The sequence below is a fragment of the Pygocentrus nattereri genome, chromosome 24 (assembly GCF_015220715.1).
Source record: "Pygocentrus nattereri isolate fPygNat1 chromosome 24, fPygNat1.pri, whole genome shotgun sequence".
NCBI classification, from domain to species: Eukaryota; Metazoa; Chordata; class Actinopteri; order Characiformes; family Serrasalmidae; genus Pygocentrus; species Pygocentrus nattereri.
The window spans coordinates 4,914,630-4,942,573 of NC_051234.1; the positions used below are offsets into that span (position 1 = coordinate 4,914,630).

Here is a 27,944-nt window from a genome sequence, read left to right on the forward strand (position 1 = left end):
TTTAAAATATATAATATAGTCACCTCCATAATTATTGGCACCCTTGGTGAAGATGAGTAGTGAAAAGTTGTCTTTGCGGCAAATTAGCATTCTATTAAAGTAAATTCAAAGAATTCTAAGATGTCTAAGAAAACAAAACATCTTGAACAAAAAACATTTTTAACGAAGCCATGGGTCACAATTCTTGACAGTCTTACATTTACTACTTTGTGCAACCTTCTCATGCAAACAAAAGGTTGTGCAGTTCCTAATGAAGTTGAGAATACAGAGCCAAGTAAGAAGGTCATCCTCAGTAGAATCTCTCCAGATCCTGCACAGTCCTAGATCCTCTCTTTGGACCGTTAAGCCACCCCACAGGTTTTCAGTGTGGTTTTGGTTATGGCCATGTCAAAAACCTGATTCTGTGGCCTATGAACGATTTGTGCCTGGATTTGGGCCTATGTTTTGGGTCATTGGAAAAATTTTGTGGCAGAGGCAGCCAGAGGTTGGTACCAATAGGAACTGCTGTTGGTGATTTGGTTGAGCATAAACCCAGTTTTAGGGTATATCATCATCAGCATATCATCATCCATATCATCCAAAAGCCAAAGAAAATCAATCTATAGAAAAGTGAAGAGATGCAGGCAAGAGTAGAGCAATTGCAATGGTTTTGTACAGTTATTCCATCATATCTTTGTCATTTTAGTATTCACCACTCTGTTGAACGTTTTCTTCACAGTTTGCTATCTTTTGCACCTGAAGCCCACTGACAACTTAGCAACTCTTCCATGTGAGGATAAAGTCATCCAGCATTATTACACATCCAATAATTTAATCAGAATTTAAACTACAGTGGCATGTTGATGTGTTGACTTCTGTTTTGTTTCTTTTTTTTGTTAAAAATTCCGTGGTAAACAGTTTGCTACTGTAAAGTTAGCATTTAACAGTCGCTTTTAACATCGTCACTATGACCTTTCCGGTTGTCGCTCATCTCTCTTTCCTTTGGAAAAAGTTTCTACAGGAAACAAGGCACTTAAGATGGTTCTTTGCTAAGAAAGATTGTTGATCTAAATGCAAGTGTGAACAACATTTTGCAGTTTAAAAGTTTTTCTAACATAAATGTAATGTTACATATTATGGGAAGGCAAATTAACCTCTTTCTCGAGGCCGCCTAGTGGTGGAATGGAAATCAGCTAGAATATTTTTTGTTAAGATAATTAAATATTTTTCCCATAATGCTGTCAAATTAACTAGAACACTGGCTGTGTTTACATACAAAGATTTTTGCCAATCTGATATATATTCTGATTACAGATGAATATATTCTGATTATAGATGAATATATTTTGATTATAGATGAAGACTGAGGTGTTTATCGGATCCCATTTAATCAGATCCAAAATGATGTGCATGCATAGAGAACCACTTAGTGTAACTGTTACCATGACAGCGAGCAGCCAGTCAATGAAATGAGTTTTCAGCTGGCACACTTGTGTTTTTAATTGCTTTAAAAGTATGGCAGAGAAACGTCATTCACATGTATTAGGAAAGTGACGAGAGGAAGACGTCGCATTCTGAGACACACAAGCTGGACGCCCGTCCCACCGCCTCTGCAGACCAGTTTCTACTCCACCATGTTGAACGGTATAAACTTTCAATATGATGTGACGCACGTGCTTAAACTTTCTGATAGGGAATATAATCAGATACAGGCATTTACATGGCTACTATACTTCTATTTACTGGATTATTTACAGGATTAAACACCTCGTTCAGTCTGATAGAATTTGTATTCCGAATGGCCTTAATCAGACTAGTCTATTCCGATTAAGGTGTATACGTGGACATCTTCTATTCTGATTGAGCTATTAGTTGGATTATTAATGGATTATTAGGCTGTATCTAAATGTGGCTACTGTTGGCTCTCTGTATGTGAAGTGTGACTGTGTTGAACTGCTAGCGAGCAATGGGGGCTGAAAGGGGAGACAGTCATCCTGCAATAAAAAAAAACAGTGGCTTTCTTCATATTCATTTTGTAAATAATGCACATATTCATCAAAAATATAATCCACCAAGGTTACTGAACAGCAAAAATGCAAAGTGCAAAAACTCAGGGCTTCTAAAGCAGGACAAAATTGCATGTTATAGCTACTATAAAAAGGTTTTTCACTGTTTATGAGCCTTTGATCCTTAGAAATGTATGAAAATATACAACGTGTAATTTTCCCAGAATTCTGCAACAACCCTGAGCAGTATTAAATGACCTTCTACTTACTTAAGCTGAAAGTTAAAAGTGTGCTCACACATCAGGCAAAGTGTTCTCAAACAAATGGGGAAATCTTTCAGTATCAAAAGCGTCAATAGTGATAAAAGAGAGACAAGCAACATGTGCTTATAGCACTCGCGTGTGGAGAGGTGACATTGGAGACATGGGTTGTATTCAGTGCTTGTTCTTTGGTGAAGGGCATAAGGCAGCAGTATATAAACCTGCCTCAGATGATAAGCCCACTCCTGTGTGTTCTGGGCTCCCTGGGGTGTAAGGATTAGATGTCTGTGTAAGGACACCGCAACGATTTCAAAATTTCAGGGGAAAAGGGCCTTGGGGTTTGGACATCTATTGACTTGGCCAGCGAGGCAGGCTCTACAACTGGCATCATGAGTAAATCAGTAAGTTACTCAAGTAACTCACGAACTCACTTTAATGTCTTTTCAACAAACAGTGTTGCTGTGTCTTCTGAGAAACATGCATCTTTCTCCTTCACAGGACAGCTACGAGATGTTTGTGGAGATGGACAAAATGGATGGGGATATGGATGTGAAGATCAAGAAAAAGAAAAAGATAAAGAAAAAGGAGAAATTGGAGAGCATGAAGAAAGAGATGGACATTGTGAGGGATACATTCAGTGACATGTTAGTGTCATCTATTCCTGTTGTTGCTGTCATTCTTATGAAAATTGTCTGTCCATTCATTTATACAGGATGACCATGAGATAACAATCGAGGAGCTGGAAATGAGATACTCAACCAGTATCAACAAAGTAAGGTTTACTTCTATGCTATATGACATTAAATCATGTAGGGATTCCGAAACAGTAGCTGGACTTCTGTTCACGTATTTTTATGCTTACATGGCTGGATCTACTGTATGGGTGACCTGAGACCTGGGGTACCAGTAGATTGCTTCAAAATATTTTTAAATTATTGAATTATCAGATAATATAGCTTTTCGAACATTTAATTTACCTTGAATATGTTCAAATGCTCCACTAGTTAGTCTTTGTGTAATAATCCAGCTGCAAATATCAAAAACCCATCATCATTATGTCAGTTACGTCGGCGTTAAATGTGGCAGACGACTGCATCTATGGTAAAATACACAAAGCACACTGTCAAATTGGCGTGCATTATGACATTAGGAGTTTCTATCAAATCATCTCTCATCTACACACCCCACTGATCTTGGCAAGGTCTTTGCACTGGAGCCAATGTAAGCACAGCTAAGATATTTTGTGAAGAGTAAATAGCACAACTCAGCAAAATGGTGGCAAAGTCTCGGGTTATTATCAATGAATACGTGGTATATGTGATAGGGAGATTAAGTTTGCAGAGGTATAAGATGACGGGTCACCATAACTCCAAAGTTGAAGGGCACCAAATGGTTTTAATCTGGCTCTGCTTTTGACGCATTGAGGATAAAAAGAAATTTGGTTATTTACGATGGAAGCATGTTCCACAAATGCCAGATGAATAGTTAAAAAAGCTGAACATGACTGCTAACGTGATCCCATTACTGCTTGGTCATAGCTGCGAAACATTCTTTATCTTATCATTGTAAGCATTGTCAACAGACATGAGCCACCTGCAGCAGATTAAAGGACATTTTCTGAGCTGTTTTGTTTGCCTATGTGTTTAGTCTCCTTGCTCAAATGATTTCAAATATAGCCAAAGAAGCAGACAAAACGATGAGAGGCTGCTTGAAGTGTTGTCTGAAAACTCAGTTACAGACATCGCAGTCTAAACATTCCATATTCCTCAGGAGAGTTTTTACGGTCGTGATTAGACTTTTGTTCTCTAATGCAGAGCTGTTGGAAACACCACCTATTTCTCATACGTTTTTGAGACATTTCAGTCATTTGAAATTGTAATTGCAAGTATAATTCATATAAATGATTCTTGGTGTGCACATACAGTCCCTTTAGTTAGTGTAGAACCTACAGCATGTGGCTTATTACATACATCTCATTCTGAAATAGTACAGTAGGCCTCCTACTCAACATTCTGCCACCAGAATGGACATTTTGAATGAATAAAATCAAATGAAAGTATTTGTTTCTGGTAATTCTGTTACCAGACTAACTAGGAAACTATTGGCTCTCAGTGTGTGAACTGCTAGTGATCAATGGGGGTTAGGAAAGAGGTACAAGTAATATATATATATATATATATACTTTACAATAACAAATTACATTACTATGTATTTGTAATATGAATTGAATAAATAATAAGGCTGTTGTAAGCAATTTTGGACCATTTCTATTAGTCCATGCTTGATGAAATGTTTACACACTGTACAGGACAGCTGGCATTTTCAAAAGACATAAATGATAAAAACTGGAAAATTGGAATTAAGTGACATTTTGTGAAGTTGGCAACGATAAATATGTTACTCATGTTAGTCCCCCTGATATACCCAACCAATTTTCCATTGCTTTAGGTTGTATGTGATTCTAACTCTACACAATTGCTTGTCTTATATAGGGTCTAAGCTCAAACCTAGCCCAGCAGATCCTGGAGCGTGACGGCCCCAATGAGCTCAAGCCACCCAAGGGCACCCCTGAGTATGTGAAGTTCGCCAGGCAGCTAGCCGGAGGGCTGCAGTGTTTGATGTGGGTGGCGGCCGTCATCTGCTTAATCGCTTTCGGCATTTTGCGTGCAAAGGGTGAACTCTCCAGCTATGATGATGTGAGTAAAAGGCACAAAAAGATTTACCTCAGAGGAATTTAATCATGAATGATTTAATGCAATATGAAAACTCAATTTGATGTGTTTATTTTGGTAGAAATGTACATAGTCGTATGCAAAAGTTTGAACATGAGCTGATTTTCTAAGTGACAATACATATCCTCATGGAGCAAACTTGTTCATTTTAACCCATAATATCTATTAATTTGCTTAACACATTGGTAAGAATAAAAGTAACATAAAAAATAAAATTTGCCATAACTTATGTATAGGTCAAATTTATGGTTTATTGTTCATGTTAAATTCAGTAAATAAAATGTGTTCTCTGCAGAGGATGTGTAGTTTGCAGTCAATAAAACCCAAACTTTTGCACATAGCTATAAATGTGACAGATAAGCACAGAATATTAACAATAGAAACTGCACACTAAACTTTTTTAATTATTATTTTTACATATGCAAATAGTCTGATTATATAATGCCATAAAATTTTGCACTTTTATTGTGGAATGTTATTATAATTGATCCTAATTGATCCTAATATTCCAAAATTGGTGCAGCTCACCACTTTCAGATGCATTTTTACACCCCTATTGTATTGGTCTTCATTCTATCACAATATGTTTCAATTACTTTAGTGCAGAATTGCAGTGGTTTTTTACATTATTGTGAGAAAATCAAGACAAAATGTTTAATAAGGGTGGCAAATATCCATCCATCCATCCATCCATCCATCCATCCATTTTCTAAGCCGCTTCTCCGTCAGGGTTGCGGGGGGGTGCTGGAGCCTATCCCAGCAGTCTTCGGGCGGAAGGCAGGATACACCCTGGACAGGTCGCCAGTCCATCGCATCGCGGTGGCAAATATAATGGATAAAATATACCCAAGCAGAAATGCGCATGGATGGATTTAACTTTGGATGGAAAACTTTCTTTACTGTCACTTTTTCTGAGACTGGTTACAGTGTTAGTCTCTTTTTGTGTCTTTCTGCAGCTCTATCTGGCCATCGCTCTAATTGCAGTGGTCGTAGTGACTGGCTGTTTTGGCTACTACCAGGAATTCAAGAGCACGAACATCATTGCTAGTTTCAAAAATCTGGTTCCACAGGTAAGATCACATACACATGCTGGATGTAAAACTAATAAATAATAATAATAATAATAATAAGTAAGATCAACAACTTTCACTACTTGCCAAAACCTAAACTTCCTTTTATAGCACTGGCCTTTAACTCATTTGCTAATTATTAAGCTGTTCACAAGTTGAACTGCAGGAATAATATCACAGCCTCTCTGAGGATGTGGTCATTTCATACTTGAGCTTAAACCTCAGGGACGCAGTAAGGCATTTTGAGCAGGGGTGCTGAAATGTTAAGGATCACATATGTGATGTTGTGCCTTTTTTACATTAAACAGACCATGTCATAACATGTTATAATGTTATAATGAGATACAACAGCTGTTGCACACCCTGCTCACTCTGTTCTTTCTTGTGAGAGAACTCAACGGTGTCCATAGTCAAGATTCCAATATGCACTGAATGAGAGATATGATGGCAGGGCAAAATAGACAGTATTCAATATGTGAGATTTTTTACATTAGTTCAATTCTTTAAAATGAAAAAAATAATATCAGGCTGCTTTGGGTGACTGAACTAGGCTAAAACCCCGCAACCTCTTTTAGTTACTTGTTTTTCAGCTACATGCCCCCAAAGTGGCCAACGGTTGGCATGAGAAGTCATTTGGCTTTCTTTGATGATCATGCAGTGCATGCCAACCCATAAACCCCCAAAAAACAAGCACACATATGTCTTTATGCTTAAATTATTACATCCATTTCAGAAGCTGCAGTTCTGAAATATGGGAATGCTGCAGCCCCTAAGCACCCCCACTTCCTCAGGCTGTAGTAGCTTACAATGTGTCAGTGCAGAGCTTTTGTCTTTTCTTGCCTTCAGCAAGCCATGGTGATCAGGGATGGACAGAAGAACCAAATCAATGCCAACATGCTGGTGGTGGGAGATCTGGTAGAGATTAAAGGAGGTGACCGAGTTCCTGCTGATATCCGTATCATCACTTCACAGGGCTGCAAGGTGCGTAAATCTTAGCCTCTGGGATGTTACAATGAAAATCTAAGTCTCTGGGATAATAGAACAATGCAAGCCAAGTTTGCATGTTATAAACATTGATGTTATGAATACCAATCAAAATTTGGCTCAAAATAAGAGACTTTTAACTGCCATAATTTTATGGCAGTCATGGGCTGGAGGTTAGAGGACCAGCATTGTGACTGGACGGTCGCCGGTTCAATCCCCTCAGCTGACAGTACATAACTGAAGTGTTATGTGCTGAACAATCAAGGATCTGTAACCTACTTTAACTCTGCTCTTACGTGTTGTCTATAGGTGGATAATTCTTCCCTGACCGGCGAGTCAGAGCCTCAGACCAGGAGCCCAGAATACACCCACGAGAGTCCACTGGAGACCCGCAACATTGCCTTCTTCTCCACCACCTGTTTAGAGGGTAACACTTAAACCCTGTATATGAATGCTTATGCACAAGCATGGAGCAAGTCACATGGCAGCCTATTCAAATGATTTCAGCAGGACTGCACAACTCCAGTACATGGAAACTGCACATAGTGTTTCTACAGCTCATTTTTAGCAAGGTAGCAAAATTTTCCTTTCACCACAAACGTAATCACCAGCCGAGACAAGTTTGGCGTTCAAGACATGACGTGGTGTGAAAGTTGGCATGCTTGGTTTTGTTAAGAGAGACTAACAAACAAGTAATAGAAGTGTTTACTACTTTTACATTTACGGCATTTGGCAGACACTCTTATCCATAGCGTCTTACAATTAGATCATTTTACACAGGTAGGTGAAGGTGGTGTTAGGAGTCTTGCCCAAGGACTCTTATTGGTATAGTGTAGGGTGTTTTGCCCAGACAGGGGACTGAACCCCAGTCCACAGCATAGAAGGTAGAGGTGTTACCCGCTACACTATAACTAGCAACATCATGGTCAATGTACCACTGTCCGATTGCGCCATCACCAATTGACGAGAGTATAGTGATGGCAGAATGAAGGCATGTTGCCATCACAAGTTGCTTATTATAAGTTTGCTTTATTACTGCAAAACTGAAGAAGCAAACTCTGGATACTAAATATGTCTTGACTAATGGATTATATTTAGGAAAACTTTACATTTAAACATTTCAGAAGATGACTCAGGGGTAGCTGCAAGCTGTGCAGTGCTAGGACTTGATGAGTTGTGCACTTCAGCTCTATTATATCAGCCTACAGCAAATGATCTCACAGCTAACCATTATTATCCACTGTATGCTAAAAGGTGTGGCCACAGGGGTGATCATCAACACCGGTGACCGCACCATCATTGGACGAATTGCCAGTCTTGCCTCCGGAGTGGGCAACGAGAAGACCCCCATCGCCATCGAAATCGAGCACTTTGTGGACATCATCGCCGGTCTGGCCATATTCTTCGGCTTCTCGTTCTTTGTGGTCGCCATGTTCATCGGTTACGCCTTCCTGGAGGCCATGATCTTCTTCATGGCTATCGTTGTGGCTTATGTGCCTGAAGGACTTTTGGCCACTGTCACTGTGAGTACACAGGATATGTGACATGAAACTTCAGGACCTTTAATGAGGCATTTCAAAAATTCCTCTTATAACTTTTACAACTGCATGCACAAACTAATTATAAGGAAAATCTTCCATCGTTGAACTCCTTCACACAAGCTTATTATTAATTTTAAGACTTGTTATTGAGTCGCCACTACAAAAGCACAGCTGTGGGGGGTGAGTTTGAATATAGGGGTATGTAACAGTAGAAAAGTCAGGCAAAACATAAAAACTTTAAGTGCTGTTTATCTGATGGGGACAGTGTTATTGGTCTACCAAGTCTTGCAGGTGGTTGAGCATTTTCTCTGTAGCTTTAAAGCACTTTTTTTAAACTCATTTGGTAGTGCAGTGGCGCAGTGGGTAGCGCTGATAGCTCACAGTAGGGGCCCGGTTTCGGTTCCCCAGACGGGTGACAAGGATCCTTTCTGCGTGGAGTTTGTATGTTCTCCCTATGTCAGTCCAAAGACATGCAGTCAGGCCAATTGGAAGACACTAGACTTCCCCTCGGTGTGATTATATGTGTCTGTTTGTTTGCCTGGTGGTCTCCAGCACCCCTGTGACCCAAAAGGATAAGTGGTTTAGATGTGTGTGTGTGTGTTTGTGTCCAGTTTTGGAAAAACAGTTTTTTCATTTATTTTTCTTTGAGTTTCCCTTTTTTGGAGGTTTTTCTGATGCCAAATTAATTAAATAAATAAACTTTGGTCTGTGACTTTAGCACTACACAGTACTTTACAAGTTATTACCATTACAAATAAATTATAATGTGTGAAATAAAAAAAATAAAAAAATTATAGACATGTTAAACTCTGTATTTTCACCTCTGGCAGGTGTGTCTGTCTCTGACGGCCAAGCGTTTAGCTAGAAAGAACTGTGTGGTGAAGAATTTGGAGGCTGTGGAGACGTTGGGTTCCACCTCTGTTATCTGCTCAGACAAGACCGGAACCCTGACGCAAAACCGCATGACTGTGGCCCACCTGTGGTTTGACAACATGATCCATGCTGCTGACACAACAGAGGACCAGTCAGGTGTGATGTTATAATCAGTATTACTTTATTGTAACTGAAAGCATATTAATACCTTCCTAATTTCACATGCGTGTAGATAGTACTGAGATTGAATCAACATTGCATTTACACAAGGCCACATAAATGCATCTTGGTTAGACAGACAGAAGTCCCATTTGCTAGTTTTCCAGTGTCACAAATAAATCCAAGAGATACTTTTATGGAATGTCATAAATGTCATGATGCAGTGCCAGAACTTTTGTTTTATGCACATAGGCATTCCATAAGAACTACAAGGAGTTTCAAGTTTCAAGGAGAAACTGGCTCTGTTATCTATGTTATAAAAGACCACAGGAGCTGTTGTTTACAGTCATCTGTACTTCAGTTTGAGAGGAGCAGCTTGAAGAAACTCATACATTTACTAGAGGTGTAATGATACATGTATTTTTAGATTTGATAACATTTACAGATTTGAGGTCAAGATTAAAAAATAACCCTAAAACGTATCTTACAAGCAACCACGCCAGCTCACCTGGGGCTTGTCCAGTCACGTCATGGATTTCCATGAAGAAAAATCAAGTGTAAAATTCAATTTTATACTAAACAGCTGGTCAAAATTGCAACACTCCACATAATTATTTTGTTATGAATTTTAACTTTCAAATTGTACCTTAAATATTGGGAATCACTGAAAGAGCTGAAATATTGAGCATTAATATGACACTAAAACTCATACTTTATTGTAAATGAAAGAGTTTAATGTTAATAAGTGCTGAGGTATTTAAGGTTAATTTATTAGAGGATGTATTTTTTTGTGAGATTTTTTATACAATATTTTAATTTTCAATATCCTTTCATTCAGTTTTCAAAAATTTTACAAAATGTATTTTTATGTAGGTTTGCTGCATTTCAATCATTTCTGCATGCAATATTTAAAGCTGCACTGTGTGTTCAAAATAGCTTAAAAACAATTTAAAGGCCTTACAAATGCTACATTGAATGTTCCTGAAACATTTTAATAAAAAGAAGGGTTTTTTTAAACTGATGATTAAAACTACAGTAATAGAACAGTAATAAAATATAATATACATTTATAGTAAGACTACAGTAATACAGTAAAACTGTAAATAGAAAAATGCTGGATTTTCAAAAGAACCTAAAAATTTTAAGAAAGTTTCTTTTTTTTTTGAGTTAATATATTACCATCAGACTTATTTTCATATCTAACATTGAGTGTATAACAGATCCCCCAGCAATAAGACAGAGAAGAATATGTTAACTGTCCAAAAAAAATATTTACTTTATGGAAGTTTAGAAAATTTTATTTAAAAATTTTCACGTTGTTTACAGTTTACAGTTTTAGTGTTTATTTTAAACAAGAAACTGGAAAGAGTCATAACATATCTGTAATTTTTAAGATGTAAATCAAACATAGCTCTTTTTATTCCAGAGTAGAAAAAGTTGGAAGGAATTACATTGGAACATATAGCATGCTGTTGTAACGCCATTTAGAACTTGAGGCGCGGCTTCAAATACTCAATACAGAAATTGACAAATTATAGATTTGCTAGGAGCACTGTGTAATCAAAATTTTGCAAAAAAGTCATTTGAATTTTAAGGATAACTTAACCTATTGTGAGAATATATTAACATGAAACTAGGTAGGACAACTTTTAAAAAATGACGACTCAACAACTAATTGAAGCACATCTTTGAAATTTTGCATGGTTTTGTGAATTAGATGTCATTTTTGTTTGCTTTCAGTTCATGTACAGTAACATAGCACTTCTCATTGTTTTCTATGTGCCTGTGTGCAGGCCAGAGTTTCGACCAGTCTTCTGAGACGTGGAGGTCATTGGGACGGGTTGCGTGTTTGTGCAATCGGGCCATTTTCAAACCCAATCAAGAAACTGTGCCCGTCCCCAAGGTAAAGAAACTGCTCGCTCAGCCTTTTCCTGTTTTTCTCTATCAATTTTTCTTCCTTTTGTTCTGTCCTTCTGTTAGTCCCTTCTGAAAAGCACTAAACCCTTCGCAACCATAGAGACACTCATCACATTACAGCAATAATTAATGCTGTTCTTTCATTCAAAATATAATTGATTGCAACTGAATATGCAAGAGGGTGCCACCGTGGCACCTTTGCTAGACTGGTAAATGTTTCTGTCCCCTCTTCCTTCCCTCCTTTCACTCCCTCTGTTCTACCATCAAAGCCTGTCATAAATGTTTCTTAATTTGTAGTCTTGCTGGGCAAGACATGATCTCATACTTAGAATAAACGTGTGCATTGTGAAAGGGTTCTTCAGATTGATGAAGAACATGCTTGTAGATGGCTTTTTGAAATAGGTTCTATATAGCACCAAACAGCATTACTATATTGTTACTATATCAAGCTTGATACAATAGAAAAGCTCTTTTTGGTGCTATATAGAGTGTGCATGGTGCTATATAGAACCTTTTTTTGCTAGAGAACCCTTGAAGAACTATCTTTTTTAAGTGTGCATGCATAATTTGTTTAGGTTTTATTACTATTTGTTGGTTTTGGCCATTTAAAAAAAAACAGATTACCTGAATAAAAGCAAAATAACTCAAATAGCTCCTTGAACATTAGCTTACATTAAGTATTGTATAGGTAACAGGTGGTCATACTTGTTATTCTACAGCAATAAAGTAAGACAAAGCGCACAGTACCAGCAAGGATTACTTAGCCAGTCAGCTAACTGCTGTTCAGTTGTAAAAAAGTGGAGATCTCGACAGGTTTTTGGAGGCAGATTTGGCAGCTGATAGTGTTATTTTGTTTAGTTCTTTAGTATTCTACTCAAAAAAGCCTGGTCACTGGGGAATATGTATTCCAGTACAGTTATGTGAAATGTAAACTGTACAATTTTACATGTGCTGGAATAAATGTATTCCTGTACAATTATGTAAATGTTGGTAAAAAGTGTTTTTTGTTCCTTTTTTATCACAGAGACAAGTGGTCGGAGATGCTTCTGAGACAGCCCTGTTAAAGTTCACAGAGCTAACCATCGGAAACATTGTAGACTACAGGGCACGGTTCAAAAAGGTCTGTGAGGTGCCTTTCAACTCCACCAACAAATTTCAGGTAAGATCCACTTCTTTCTTCATTCAGCATTCTGGTTTCCAACACCTTCACCCAAGCTGACGGTTCTCTGTGTCCCTCTTGTGGTGGATAGCTGTCAATACATGAGCTGGAGGACCCATTAGACCTGCGCTACTTGTTGGTGATGAAGGGGGCACCAGAGAGGATTTTGGAACGCTGCTCCACCATCCTGATAAAGGGCCAGGAGCTGCCACTGGACGAGCAATGGAAGGAGGCCTTCCAGACTGCATACATGGACCTGGGAGGTCTGGGAGAGAGAGTGCTGGGTAAGAAGTCTTTAGAGGTCAGCGTGCACATGATTAAGAGGGAGAAAAGAACAACAATGGCTATGTGGGCCCAGATGACTGATCATAACCCAGACTGTTGATATCAAAACAGATCATGTGCTCTGCTGGCAGAAGGAATGTTTGTCGTGCAGTTAGTTTCATCTCTGTTTCATCACTACTGACCAAGCGGAAAACACATTTTCGTACAAAAACATCTCCTGAAGTGTATTCTAGTGCACCCACATGGAAATCTGATAAATAGAAATATATGGATTTAAAATATATGACATATACTAGCATATATAGATTTACCTTGTATACAACTTATATGTCCACATCTGACTAATTTATGTGGCATATATAGGTATAGGTAGGTATAGGTATATGCCTATTTATTAGAAATTGGTCTTTTTCAAATATGGGACATATTTTAGTGATATCAGTATATATCAACATATATGTGATATATGTTCATACTTGGCCATATGTCAGATTTACTTATGGGAATCAACCTCTTAAACTTAAACTTAAAGGGGCACTCATGGGCTGGACGTTAGGGAGCCAGCCCTGTGACTGGAAGGCCGCTGGTTCGATCCCCTCGGCTGATAGTCCATGACTATTGCCTAACCCCCATTTGCTCCCTGGCCACTGTAGACAGGACTGCCCACCGCTCTGGGCAAGTGTGCTCACTGCCCCGTTGTGTGTGTGTTCACCAGTGTGCATGTATGTGGGTGTTGCACTGCATGGATGAGTTAAATGCAGAGGTCTAATTCCACAGTGTGCAAAAATGGCTCTAAAAAATTTCTACATTACATTACATTACATTACATTACATTACAATTTAGCAGACGCTTTTATCCAAAGCGACTTACAAATAATGTGGTACATAGAACAAACATAGTCAGGCCTTAAAGGAGGCCAAGAGGTAAAAGCGGGGTAGAGAAGGGAAGGAGGGCAAGAAGGAAACTTGACTTGATTATTTTGTTGTACAAAATAATGACTTCATTCATTTTATACAGAACTAACAGTAAGATATGCAGTTATTAGGATGAAGAATTGAAGTGTGGACCCACATACAGGTTCCTTATAGTTTATGAGGTAAATAGCAAAATGCACTATACTCCAATAGGAAAAGCATAAATAAAGCTCCACTTGAATAAAGCACCACTCCAAACACTGGTGCAGCTGTGGGGCTGCTTAGCAGACTTTAATAAAGGTTATTTATTTTACTTCTAAATGATCCCCGTGCCACAATATCTAGTATTGTGATTTAGCCAGTGGTGAACCGTGACTGTCAGAACTAGGCCTTCAGTTTGTGCCATAAACGTCAAAACTCGGTCAAAATAACAGGAAAAAAACCCACCTCAGCGATAATGGCAATTTTTGCTAGCGTCCCAATAGGTTTTTAGTAGTTTGTTAGCACTAAGCTAATTACGATTAGCATGAACACTTTCTGATGAGCCTGAAGTCTGAATTTTCTGTTCCACCTCTGACGCTGCAGCAGCAACATTCTGGTAACTGATGGAGTGTTTAAGGTGGAACGGAACATTCCAACAAAAGGCAGGTTCTAGATAAAACACAGACATGTGAAGCTTCTAAGCCTATCCCAGCACCAGTCTTCGGGCGGAAGGCAGGATACACCCTGGACAGGTCGCCAGTCAGGACAGGTTGCCAGAAAAACAATTACTGATTGGCTAATTTTCTGTTGGCCATTTCAAGAAATGAACCTTTTTATTTTCATCATAAACTTTACAGCAAAACATAAATACTCCTGGAAACGTGCAGAGTTTAAATGCAAGCACGGTTCTCTTAAATTACAAAAGAACATGTGTGTCAGGCTCCAGTCCTCGCAGGTCGAAACACTGCAGACTTCAGCACCCTGCCTCATTAAACACTACTGATTCTGCAAATTAGCAAGGCCTTAATGAACTGAATTCAGAGTGTTAGATGAGGATAAACATTGATCTCTGCAGCACTTTGGCCCAGAAGGTCCCCATTTTGACTTGCCTGGTTTAGATGGCCCTGAAGATTCCCCTCTGGATTGAACATCTGTACTTCTTTGCTTTATGTGTGCATTCCCATCAGGTTTCTGCCACCTGTACCTCAATGAGAAAGAATTCCCTCGTGGCTATGCCTTTGACTGTGATGAAATGAACTTCACCACATCTGGCTTGTGCTTCGCTGGACTCATCTCCATGATTGACCCACCCCGCGCCACAGTACCTAGCGCCGTCATGAAATGCCGTACAGCTGGCATTCGTGTAAGTGCTCCTCTGCGGAAATGAATAGACCCTTACAAATTTTTATAGTTGAACACATAGAGTCATACTGGATTACATAACATCACATGTATAAATACCTATTTGCCATATTTGTGTGTGTTGTTGTTTGATAGAAATGACGCTGTTTACTCTGTTCTGAGATCTTATTCACCTTTTTCCAAGACTTTTATTACAGACTAAGAAATGTTATTCAGTAGTTACATGGAAAACAATGCAAATGCAAAAAAAAATGAAATTTGTTTTTAAAAGCTGTGCAGCAACCCTGTATGAAGCCCTCAGGGATGGTGATTTTAACTCAGTCTTGTGCTGTGCTCTTGTATCAATCTGTAGGTTGTTATGGTCACTGGTGACCACCCCATCACAGCCAAGGCTATTGCTGCAAATGTGGGTATTATATCAGAGGGCAGTGAGACAGTGGAGGACATTGCTACAAGACTGCGAATCCCTGTGGAGCAGGTTAAAAAGAGGTGAAACTCTTTTTCCAATGGCTTTTGTAATGTCTGTTGTGAGAACACTGAAAGAAAGCACAAAATTGATACATAATTGTGTATTCCGTCAAACTGATGAGGCTTAGGGATGCAGTGCTGTGCCACAGAACACTTCATAACATGATAAATAACATATATAATGTCCAAGACCTTTATTAACTGGATACGGTGTGCTAAGTTTAGAGTTGGGCACTCCTGCACAACTGAACACAAATGAAACGGATTTAATTGAACAGCTCCAAAGGCAATGGAGTTACCCAGTGAAGCTGTTCTTAACAGAATCAGTAGCAGTGACCGATACGGTGGTCAATCTGATTTTATCATCAACAGCGATGCCCGGGCATGTGTTATAAACGGTGGTCAGCTGAAGGACATGACCAGCGACGAACTGGATGAAGCTTTGCGGTGTCACCCAGAAATGGTGTTCGCCCGCACCTCTCCCCAGCAAAAGCTCATCATCGTCGAAAGCTGTCAGCGTCTGGTAAGACTAGCCATAATGCCATATACCTTATCAGAACAAATGAATGAATGGAGTTCTGTGATGAGTTCAAGAGTAAAACCCTTAAAACGTTTCTAGTTAATCTTCCACTATAACTAAACACACTTGTAACTAGACGCGCTTATTTCAATATTAAGTTTTGGTTAAAAACAAAGGGACTAAAATTTTCAACTAACCAACAGACAACTGTCCAGTCAGACTGTTTTCCCATGCACTGCCTAAAAGGTTAATAATTATTGACATAAATAGCAACTTCCAGTGAAATACGCCTATCAGATTTTGATTTCCAGTGGGTAGGACTAATTTTTAGAGAAGATACGTCACTGATTGCATAGACGAATGGTAGTGTAACCAGGTTTCAGTTGTTTGTAATGGAAAACAAGGGCAGCAGCTCTATGCCAAGGCTCTTTACTTAATGAGTCATTGTAAAGCTCCTACATACAAGATAGAATATCGCTGCTGTCGGAACAAAACCTCGTATCTCCATTTTTCATTTTTTGACATAATTTGAAAACGCCTGTGGTTTTATACATTGTGCATAAATTTCATCATGAAAGGACCACCAGAAATGACCCAAATTTGCTTGGGAAAAAGCCTGGTTCCATAGACTTACATTAAAAGTACAGTGTGTTTTTTCCTTCTCCTGTAAAGTTATCCTTTTGGAGATATGAGGTTTTGATCTGAAAACAGCGATATGTTAATGTATGTTACAAGCTTCAAATAAAAACATAAAATCTCTTTTACAAGCTTTAAATGGTTGTGTTCAATCTAAAATGGCCAAAAAACTGATATAGACCATGATTAGCTTAACATACTTAACATACTTTCAGAAAACAATATTTAAACATCAAACGTGTTATAACTGATTCCGATTTTTGAGTGAGAGGACAATTTTGCAGATGAGATTGCTCACTATTCTAATTTTCCTTTCATTGAAAGCAAGGCTTGTTCATGAACCCATCACTCAAAATCTATTTGTGTCTTATGCCCAATCCATTTTTTATGTTTTTGAGTGTTACTTTGCCCTTTGAAACTGCGTTACAAGGGGTAGTGGTTGAAATCTTCTCCAATCCTCAAATAAAAAAGAATTACTACATTAACAGCCTATAGTGGTGCTCTGTAGGAGATCATATGTCTTTAAAGAGGGGGAGGTGACAATTATTTATTATTGCCCAGCCCTAGTCTGTGATCTAAAGTCAGCTATTTACCAGCTTCTTGTTTGGATTTTCTCATTGCACCTTAAATAATGCAGCAGCTACATTCTGGTGCTTCACCATTTAAGGTGGAATGGGAAATTTAGCTAGCTAGCTACTGAGATATCAGCTACTGAGATATCACCATAGTACAAGCCATATTATATCATTGCTTTCGGAAGAAAACCTTGTATCTCCATTTTTGGCATTTTTCAGTTTTTGACATAATTTGAAAGTATCTGTTACTCTTTACATTGTTTGTAAATTTTGTGATGAGTGGCCTAAAAGAAATTACCCAAAATTACATGGGACAAATTCTGGTTCCATTGACTTACATTGAAAGTGAAGTATGCTTTTTTCCTTCTCCTGTAAAGTTACTATTTTGGAGATACAAGGTTTTCTTCCGACAGCAGCGATATGCTTGTTATGAAGAAAATGACCATAGTACATTAAAATAACACGGAACTAAGATAATACAATGGTTATGTTCATTTTCAACAGAGAAAATTCTCACATTTGTGGGTTTCTTTGGTTACTCAGCTATCTTACCGGTTTTTCTTTTTTTGTCATAACAGACGGAGGGATAGGGCGAGGTGGTAGGGGCGAGGGGTTAAATGGGATTGGGCGTTAGTATGCTAAGGCTGATTTAAATGTATGAAGTGCAGTCTGCTAACCTTTTATTTCTACAATCCTCTTCAAGGGCTCCATTGTGGCAGTGACTGGAGACGGAGTGAATGATTCACCTGCTCTGAAGAGGGCAGATATTGGTATTGCTATGGGCATTGCTGGCTCTGATGCTGCTAAAAATGCTGCAGACATGATCCTGCTGGACGATAACTTTGCCTCCATAGTAACAGGAGTAGAACAGGGTAGGCAAACGCAATAGACATTCTGTGAGTCTATAGAATGCTTTGTCTTTTGTTATATAATGTATATTTACACAGCATGTTGAGATCATTTGTATTCATATATATTAAACACACTATTTCTATATTGTACAATTCATTATAATGTATTTCTTGATTTTGAAGGTAGTTAACTTGCATTACACTCATTCTTGTCTGTAGGCCGTCTTATCTTTGACAACCTGAAGAAGTCCATTGCCTACACTCTGACAAAGAACATTCCAGAGCTGACTCCCTACCTCGTCTACATCACAGTCAGCGTGCCACTGCCTCTGGGCTGCATCACCATCCTCTTTATTGAGCTTTGTACTGACATTGTGAGTAGACTATGACCATTAGAAGCTGTGGTGTTATTGTACCTTAAAGCTATCAAAATTTTCTGTAGAATTAAATCATAAGTCATTCAGAATGGTTTGAAATGCTAGAGAGACATTCTGTATCAATTTTTTTTCACAACTGTGGTGAACAGCATCAGCTGTTATGAATATGTTGCCTTATTCCTCAGACATTGTTTAACAATAGTTCTGAGACAAGGTTTTGACCTAAAATGTATATTTTTTAAATCCATTCATGCCAAAGAGGTACGCATGTTGTTATAAATTAGTACTCAAAGAAAATGAACAGAATTCATTTGTCATTTCAGATAAAATGGCTATGTTTGCATTAATGGCACTAAGGCCCTGGTTCCTGTCAAAGAAATACAAAGAAATAAGTTCAAATTTGAGACCATTTGGCTGGTATAGTCGCAATACATTCAATGATGTTGATACATCTACCATGTATTAAACCAAAGCACAAGCCACTTAATGACCCCTGCCTACCATTTACGTCCACTATATGGGTGAACAAGTATGGACTGCAGTCAATCTATTGTCTTGCACAATTGATCATTCGACTTTTGCTGTTTCCATCATTGATCAGTTTCAGCTGCCAAGATATTATGTGTGTGGTGGACAGTTTGAATGCTAGGTGGAAATTGGTCCACCACTCAAAAACATCCAGTCAAGAGCAGCTCTATGGACAGAAACTGAACATTACTGAAAAGCTAGAGGATAGCCAACAGGAACTGTGCATCAACAGATGGGCCTGCCTTTGGTCGCAGAAAACTCTAACTGTGGCCATTGGCCACTAGTCCAATGCTGAAGATTTTTATTTTACAATTTTCGGTACCTGAACAAGATTGGTACCTGGTACAGGTTCCACAGGTGAAGATAAAGTCACTAAGCACTTTTACCTGCACCAGAATGCAACCTAGAATGGCATGATGTGTCAGTTGCTATTGCTAAGTAAATGCGACTACTACTTTGTAAAGAGCTAGCTAGGGTGGCATTACCTAGTTAAGAAGCTAACTCTAAATCAACAGCACTTTTGTGTTTTTGCACATACTTTCACATTTATTGGAGAAAAATATACATTTTCCAAATACTTATGTTTAAATATTGACATTTTTCTGAACACATAAATGTGAACTGTTTCATTTCATGTCAGCCCAACTAGCATTTAGCTAACTAGTAAGCAGCACAGCTAATGCACTGGCACTCAGACAGATTAAAAAAATACATTTTTTTTTACCCTTCATTAATGTGTACACGTAAATATTTTTGTGAGCACATAACGGACTGATATATGGTTTCTTATCAGCTAACAAGTTAAGGCAACCAGCAACCAAAGTAGAAAATTAGCCAAATTAGCCATGTAGAGTCTGAACTCTGTAGCGTTCAAAGGAAATTCAGTCGTTAATTGCGGTTATCAGGAAGGTTGTCTCTCAAAAAGTTTAATATGATCTAGAACTAGAACCGCAAGGTTTGGCTCAGTTGTTGTTTTTGAGTGTACAATGGAAAAATGCACAGTAGCAAGCGGGAGCTGCTACATCCGCTACTGTGGGTATTAACTTTTACTCACATTAACTATCAGGACAAACAATTTGAGTGCAAAGTGACCAGGTTATAACTTATAAACTCTGCTCTGCTCTATCTGACAGTTCCCCTCAGTGTCTTTGGCCTATGAGAGGGCTGAGAGCGACATTATGCATCTAAAGCCGAGGAACCCACGCAGGGACAGGCTGGTGAATGAAGCCCTGGCCGCCTACTCTTACTTTCAGATAGGTACGGTTTGATTATGATTATCACTGGCTTTCGATGGTTTCTGCTTATCAGTATTGAGTTAAACTTTCTTTCTCCAATGGCTCTTGGCCTCATAATTAGTCTTTCAAATGTCCAAGTGTCTTCTCTCTCTCTCTCTCTCTCTCTCTCTCTCTCACCTTCTCCAGGAGCAATCCAGTCTTTTGCAGGCTTCACAGACTACCTTACAGCAATGGCTCAAGAGGGTTGGTACCCGCTGCTGTGTGTAGGCCTCCGCCCTAAGTGGGAAGATGTCCGGCTTCAGGATCTACAGGACAGCTATGGACAGGAATGGGTGAGTATTAGAAAATTAGTTAACTAAATTAAAGGATTTGTGTCACGGAAAACATAATTTTTCTTGCTGTTTCTGAAGTAAAGTGTACCATGTGAACATTGTTGAAGATTCAGTCCATAAAATCCATGCATGATGTTCATAAGCTGGGGCTCAACCAATATAATACAGAGAAGCGGAAAAAATCCTGATGGTACTGATAACACTGGCTGATGTTATTTTCAATTTTTAGATATAAATTTATATTTTTATTTAGTCAATATTAGCCGATGATATCATCCCTACCTGGAATGTTTGTACATACAACCTCACATTCCATATCCCTGCCTGTTCATTTACGTCAGAGGTAACTATAGGCGGACTGCGGCCCGAGTCCAGACCCAGACACTGTCCTATATGAACCTGGACCTATAACCGACAAACTATCGAGAAATCTTTCATTTCGATGGGGTGTGGTGGCTTTAGTGGCCTGGGAAACTCACAGACCAATCAAATGTGTTGTAAATATCACACGTAACTCTACTCAGCCAATTAGATCTGTGCATTAAGATGAGCGCTGAGGCTGGAATGAGTGACGCACACACGGGGAGGGACAAGTCGAGACACAGCAGTCGGAGCAGAAAGTGAGTCAGGAGGAAGTTATTTCACATGGTGTGCTCTAACAAGAGAAAACGGACCATAAATGTTGTTGAAATATTCAGTTGTTGATTGTATAAGATGTTGCTAGGCTACATACTGTATGCATACTAGGCTACCTGGATCTTATTGAATTTTAATTAAATACCCCTGATTTACTTGATAAGAAGAGTTGTTATGTACTTTTTTTGCTTTTTGAATAAGGCACTATAGAAGGTAGCCAATCAGAGGAGAGGTCACTTGCATGTATCAGTCTTAAAGGCGCAGTAACAAAAAAAAAGTATGGAAAATGGTCATGGAAACATTAATTACAGCAGTTTTTGGGTGCATGAACCCACACAAATGTTAAATACAAGACAAATTGTAGAACAGGGATGGCAGTATTTGCAATGGTATCATCACTAAACCATTGTGTAAGCTAGAAATCAAAGACACTAGGATAGTTCAGTGAAAAAATGACTACCTTGTCTAACCTGAATTTGAAATGGATCATCTATAATATATTTTTTATCCTGTTTGACAGACATACAGTCAGCGTCTGTACCAGGAGTACACCTGCTACACCGTGTTCTTCATCAGTATTGAGATTTGCCAGATTGCTGACGTCTTGATCAGGAAAACTCGCCGTCTCTCTGTCTTCCAACAGGGCTTCTTCAGGTTAGTGTTCCCACGAACTCTGCATTTATTCTGAGGTTCTTCCATTTGCCTGTGGTGTTTAACTCCTTTTAACAGCTCTCCAGATGTTTACCTGTTAACATAGCATGTTTCATTAAAGCTGCACTATGTAAGATTTTTCGTTATAATTGAAAGAGTTAGCATTACTGAGTCAGGAGTAAAAAAATGCTAAAGTCAGAGACGTCAAATTGTTGGCGGTCGTTTTTTTCTAAACTATGTCTTACATCTTTACATATTAACATCACAGACTAGGCTCAGAAAGAAGGCCTGGCTCTATGTTTAGGTCTCAAACGCAGAATCAAGTTTATACTGATGAACATATGATGACAACAGCAGATCATTCATTTACATCCTCAGAAGACACAGCAAAGGTTTCACTGAGGTCTCTTTCAATGTGCTCGCACTCATCAGATTCATCTGCTTGGGGAAGTGGGCCAAGAAACAGCCAACATTACAAAATTGCGTGCAACTACATATTTCCATCAGAGAGGTCTTAAAAATCCCCAAATCTTACATAGTGCAGCTTTATGTAATGTACAGAAATATCTCTTTCTGTGGGCTCTCCCTTAGCTTCTCCATCTCCTTTAAGAGGCCCATTGAATTAGATAACTAGTTTAGCCGGTTTGCTGTGGCTTGCAAAACAGAGCATTCAGAGCTGTGAGCAGGAGAGAGTGGCTGTGGTGGTGACAGTCATAGGCTACACAAAACTGATTAGCTGTGGGTTTTTCCCAGACAGCAGCTGTCATGGCAATAAGAGTCAGCTGCTGTCTGGGTAATTTTTCTGTGTACAGTGGTAATCTTTTCCAAGCAGAGAGATAAACATGAATGTGTTTTACTCTAGTATTATTTTTTGTAGTATTTTAAAAAGAAATTCAATTAAAAGCACTAAAAATCTCAACGACTGAGAGTGTCAGCTAAGTCTTGGGTTTTAAGACAATTTCTTGAGGGTTGGCAACCCTACTTTTAGAACTGCATTAGCATTTCTTTTACTGTACGTTTCACAAAGATTCACAACATTACTATTATTGACAAATGTGTGCAGGCCACATTTTATGTTTTACCCCAATATGTTGAATTGAGAAAATAAACAGTAATTGCGTTCTCTGTGCGGCACAGTGGCGTGGTGGGTAGCGCTGTCACCTCACAGCTGGGTTTGATTCCCTGGCTGGGTGACCAGGGTCCTTTCTGTGTGGAGTTTGCATGTTCTCCCTGTGTCTGTGTGGGTTTCCTCCACAGTTCAAGGCATGCAGTCAGGCCAATTGGACATGCTAAATTGCACCTAGGTGTGTGGGGTGGGTGAATGTGATGAACTAGCGACCTGTCCAGGGTGTATCCTTTCTTCTGTCCAATGACCGCTGGGATAGGCTCCAGCAAGGAAATTGCTAGGATAGGCTCCTTCTAGGAAATTGTATTTTTTTTTAAGTATAAAGGTTTGAAATCTAACACAATACCCTTTTTTGTAGGCTAATTAGATCTCATTTATATAATATTCCATGCTTACAATTTACAAGTTAGTTACACAATTGTGCTGCCACACTATCTTCTATTAAATCAGGCTTTAAAATAATTACCTTGATTTAATAATAGATTTATTTTGCAATGTCTTGCATTGTACCACTAAAGCAGTTCTGGTGTCCTGAAACACAACAGTTCTGATTTGGTCATATTGTTCTAATAGTGTGAATCCATTCTTCTCTGTGCAGAAACCGGGTGCTTGTGGCTGCTGTAGTTTTCCAGCTGTGTCTCGGTAATCTGCTGTGCTATTGTCCGGGAATGCCAAACATCTTCAACTTCATGCCTATTAGGTAGTGTATTCTTTTTGCTCTGTGGGACGAGGCCTCTTTATTTCTTATGGTCCATGAAATAGCACAGAAGTACAATTCACATTATTACTACACTTTAAGGCCCAATCCCATTTTCTTCATCAACAGGCTACTAGCTGTGCTCTGTAGGCGACCCAGCCCGACTTCAGTGTTAGGAGAGAAGGGAAAAGTTCAGCTCCTCACTGCTGGGCTTTAGTTTCATTTAGGGTAATATGCAAGAGGACGTATTAGACAATTATTCATTATCGCCCACCACTACTTCATTGGCGATATTTAGCTGCAGTCAGTTATTCTTGTTCGCATTTTCCCATTCCAACTTAAATGGTGCAGCAGTTACATTCTGGTGCTTCAGTCGTCAATACTGCTAGACTATTTAAGGTGGAACGGGAAAATTAACTAACTAGTGACCGAGATATTAGCATTCTATTAGCGATTTTTTATACTTGTTATGAAGAAAATGACCATAATATATTGAAACGACATGAAACTATGATAATACAATAGTTATCGTATTTTTTTTAACAGAGAAAATACATTTTTGGGTTTCATTGGTCGTTCATGCAGCCATCTTTCTGCCTCTTCTTTTTTCCTCATAACACTCATAACACTGTTTGCAGCATGCCTCTGAAAAAACTCTGGAGGGCCATATAGCTCTAACTGTCTCAGCCAAAATGGGAACACCCTAATCCTAGACGTCAACGCGCAAAACAGAGGGCTAAGGGCTAGGTGGTAGGGGCAAGGGGTGAAATGGGATTGGGCCAAAGTTTGACAAAGTTTGACTGAGTAGGTGCTGCACTAGATCTATAATGGCCTGCTCACTTCCTTACAGGGTTCAGTGGTGGTTTGTGCCATTGCCGTATGGTATCCTGATCTTTGTCTATGATGAGATAAGAAAACTAGGAGTGAGGAGACATCCAGGCAGTAAGTATCCTAGTTCAGTGGGTCTTAAATCATATTTACATATAATTTTCCACTTAACCTAATCAGCAAAGATATCTTTGGTGTCCAAATGTCTTGCAGTTTTGCACTGGAGATACAAAGCTAATGTGGCTAACAAGTACAGGAAAGTTTGCTGCACATAAACGTTTTTTTTTTCTGGGAATTGTGGACAGATGCTAATAATCAATTATGTCATGTGTATATCTGCGGATGCAGATACATACATTTATAAAACTGAGAAGCTGGGACCACCTGGACCAGCATTGTGCATTGTGTAAGTGGGGGTTTAAATGGTCATTAACAGCCTTAAAAACTAATAGCAGAACTTTCAAATCTATCCTAAAAGATACAAGTAGCCAGTAATAGGTACAATATGATGTCTCTTTATTGTTACGATCTGTGCTGCTGCATTCTGTATGAGTTGTAGAGAATGGATTGTTTTCTTAGAAAGTCCAGTAAGAAGATCATTACAGTGATCAACACTGCTTGTAACAAATGCATGAACAAGTTCCTCTGCATTGCTTTGAGATAGAAATGGGTGAAATTTAGCAACATTTCTCAAATGATAAAAAGCTACTTAAGTGACAGCGTTTATATGCGGGAAAAATAGAGCTCAGACTCAAAAATTCACCCTGGTTTCATACTTCAGGTCTGGCATACATAGCCACAGAAGTGAGGTTCACATAAAGCATTTTTCTCAGAATTTTAGTACCAAAGATTAGTATTTAGTTTTACTGTAATTAAGTTGTAGAAACTTTTTTTGAAATCCGCAACAGGAATGGAAGTGTAAATTTGCATGCATGTCGTTAGCATGGCTATGAAAATTGTTATTATGTTTCCTAGAGGTAACATGTAAAAAGAGAAAATCAAAGGCCCTGAAATTGAACCTTGTGGGACTCCGCAAGAAATGGTCTTTTTTTTTGGATGAATGATTTTCCAGTGAAACCAAAAACTGTTAATTGAATATGATTTAAACTACTTTTTCAGTAGAGGCTTTACCTCAGCAGTTAAAAGAGCAAAGGCACCTGTTGAAAGAGGTCAGTTTATAATAGTTAAAAGCACAATCAAAAACCATCTTAAGGAGTTGAAGGAGGAACAGAGTAAAATAAAGTAGCCCTCTTTTCTCACAAAATAAAATGTTAAAAATATATAAGAAAAGATCAAACACACACATTACTGTTTATTACAGTCATTTAGTTTTTCTGTTAATGAAAATATTATCAGTTTTTTATGCAGAAATACTGACCTTGTAAACAGTTTTTGCTCATTATATTACCACCACCACAATAATGCTTTTTCTTCTTGTCTAATTTCTTCTTGTGCCACAATGCAATATTTTGTATTGTGTTAGTGTAAAGCTAATTGCCACACATTTGTTTTCCCACGCTGGGGTTTTACAGAGAATCATTCAGTAAATTATTCAAACACCAAATATTAATTGAAGCATTTTAGCCTGTGAGCTATTTTTTAACTTATTAGGCTTGCTAGTTGTTCAAAAATAAACCCCTCGGTTTAAACAAAATCAGCTTTTAGCCTTCTTATCTATCAAGAACTTGGGGGTCCATACGAGCAGCATAACAATGCACTTATAGCAACAGTGGATAGCACTGTCACCTCACAGCAAGGAGGGCCTGGGTTCAAGTCCCTGGCCAGGCGACCACGGTCCTCTCTGTGTGGAGTTTGTATGTTCTCCCCGTGTCTGCATGGGTTTCCTCCCACAGTCCAAAGACATGCTAGGTGTGAGTGAATGAGTATGTCTGTCTGTCTGCCCTGTGATGGACTGGTGACCTGTCCAGGGTGTATCCTGCCTTTCACCCAATGATACCTGGGATAGCCCCCCTGCGACCCAGTAGGAGAAGCGGCTTAGAAAATGTGTGTGGGTGCTTAATCCTGGTCCTGGAGATCTACCACCCTGGAGAGTTCAGACCCAACCTCCTATTCAGATGCCTCTGAAAGCCTTCATTAATTGGATCAGGTGTGTTTGATTAGAGGGTGGATCTTCGGGACCAGGATTGGGCACCCCTGCAATGGGCTGCGGTGCCTTTTGTTCAGTTGCCCCTGACCATTGAAGTGCCCTTCCTGATTGTTTGAAGGTTCCACGGACACTGGATTTTTTTTTAAAATAACACTTTTATTAAGTAAAAGGATTTAGAAAGGCCTTTTGTTATAACGTGACAGCATAGAGGTGTTTTATTTGGGAAGGCCTTTTACTAAATATTATGATGATTAGCTGCTTTTATTATTTATTGATTTCTCATTTTGGATATGTACTGTCTTTTTTGTGAGGGGGTCATACATATGGGTATATTAAGCATTTTAGAACAGCTTTGATTATGGTTCAACCAGCCAGATTTTAGGCCCAGAGCTATCAAAAATCGGTTTGATATCAGTCAGATCCAAACATCTTACCAATGCCCAATGTTTTTAGCAATTGTTTGCCAATAGTGATCAGGATTTCTGCTACAAATGCCATTCATAAAGCATCAGACACTTGATTCGGGTTCAGATACCAAATATGTCTTGGCAGAGCAGCACTTGGCTTAGGGAGTAGTGTAATAAATTTGAATTTCCACTTTTTCTATAATCCCTTCTAAGCATCATGGAGATATAAAAGCAGGACTTACATTTTACTTCTCTGTTTTCCAACAGGTTGGTGGGATCAGGAGTTGTATTACTGAGCAACCTTTACCATTTCGTACAGGAGAATGTGGTTATTTTGTGTTGGAAAATTTGACCTGACTTCTGCAAATGACTGTGCATTGTGTTATTTTACATATGCTATGAGTTTGTTTCACTATATTCCTATTTAAAATCTCTTAATGATTAGACTTCATTAGAACAGCAGGTCTGCATGGCTTTGTGTTGTAAGTATTGACATAATTTGCTTGACAGTAGAAAAGATGAATGTAACAAAACAGGCATAATGATAGAAATAAGAGAATGTTGATGTTGATGTTACAAGTCAGTGAGAGGATAAGATCAGATGTTTCATGGAATAAGTGTACATTTTAATAATAACAATTTGTTTTTACTAATAAAATGTAAAATGAAAACCATCTTTGAGGCTTGTTTACATAGTTTAACTATGGTTTAACAGGTTTAACAGGTTTCCGGTGAAAAATTAGACA

The 27,944-nt window shown here is 38.7% G+C and overlaps 1 protein-coding gene across 1 annotated transcript; it reads left to right on the plus strand.

The window, feature by feature from the left end:
* The first annotated feature begins 2,502 nt into the window (after positions 1 to 2,502).
* Positions 2,503 to 27,850, plus strand: LOC108433865 (ATPase H+/K+ transporting subunit alpha). The gene is made up of 23 exons (XM_017708703.2): positions 2,503 to 2,646; positions 2,744 to 2,866; positions 2,958 to 3,017; positions 4,738 to 4,941; positions 5,934 to 6,047; positions 6,894 to 7,028; positions 7,341 to 7,458; positions 8,286 to 8,554; positions 9,403 to 9,601; positions 11,398 to 11,507; positions 12,546 to 12,680; positions 12,772 to 12,964; positions 15,050 to 15,225; positions 15,577 to 15,713; positions 16,065 to 16,215; positions 18,127 to 18,295; positions 18,494 to 18,648; positions 20,313 to 20,436; positions 20,601 to 20,746; positions 21,903 to 22,036; positions 23,758 to 23,859; positions 24,707 to 24,798; positions 27,466 to 27,850. Exons 1-23 carry the CDS (start codon positions 2,635 to 2,637, stop codon positions 27,492 to 27,494), a joined length of 3,087 nt encoding a protein of 1,028 aa, XP_017564192.1. The 5' UTR covers positions 2,503 to 2,634; the 3' UTR covers positions 27,495 to 27,850.
* Positions 27,851 to 27,944: the final 94 nt, after the last annotated feature.

Coding starts and splice junctions, on each gene's coding strand:
- LOC108433865 (XM_017708703.2), top strand. Junction 12,681..12,771: donor ACTCCACCAACAAATTTCAG/GTAAGATCCACT, acceptor TGTGGTGGATAG/CTGTCAATACATGAGCTGGA. Junction 24,799..27,465: donor AGTGAGGAGACATCCAGGCA/GTAAGTATCCTA, acceptor GTTTTCCAACAG/GTTGGTGGGATCAGGAGTTG.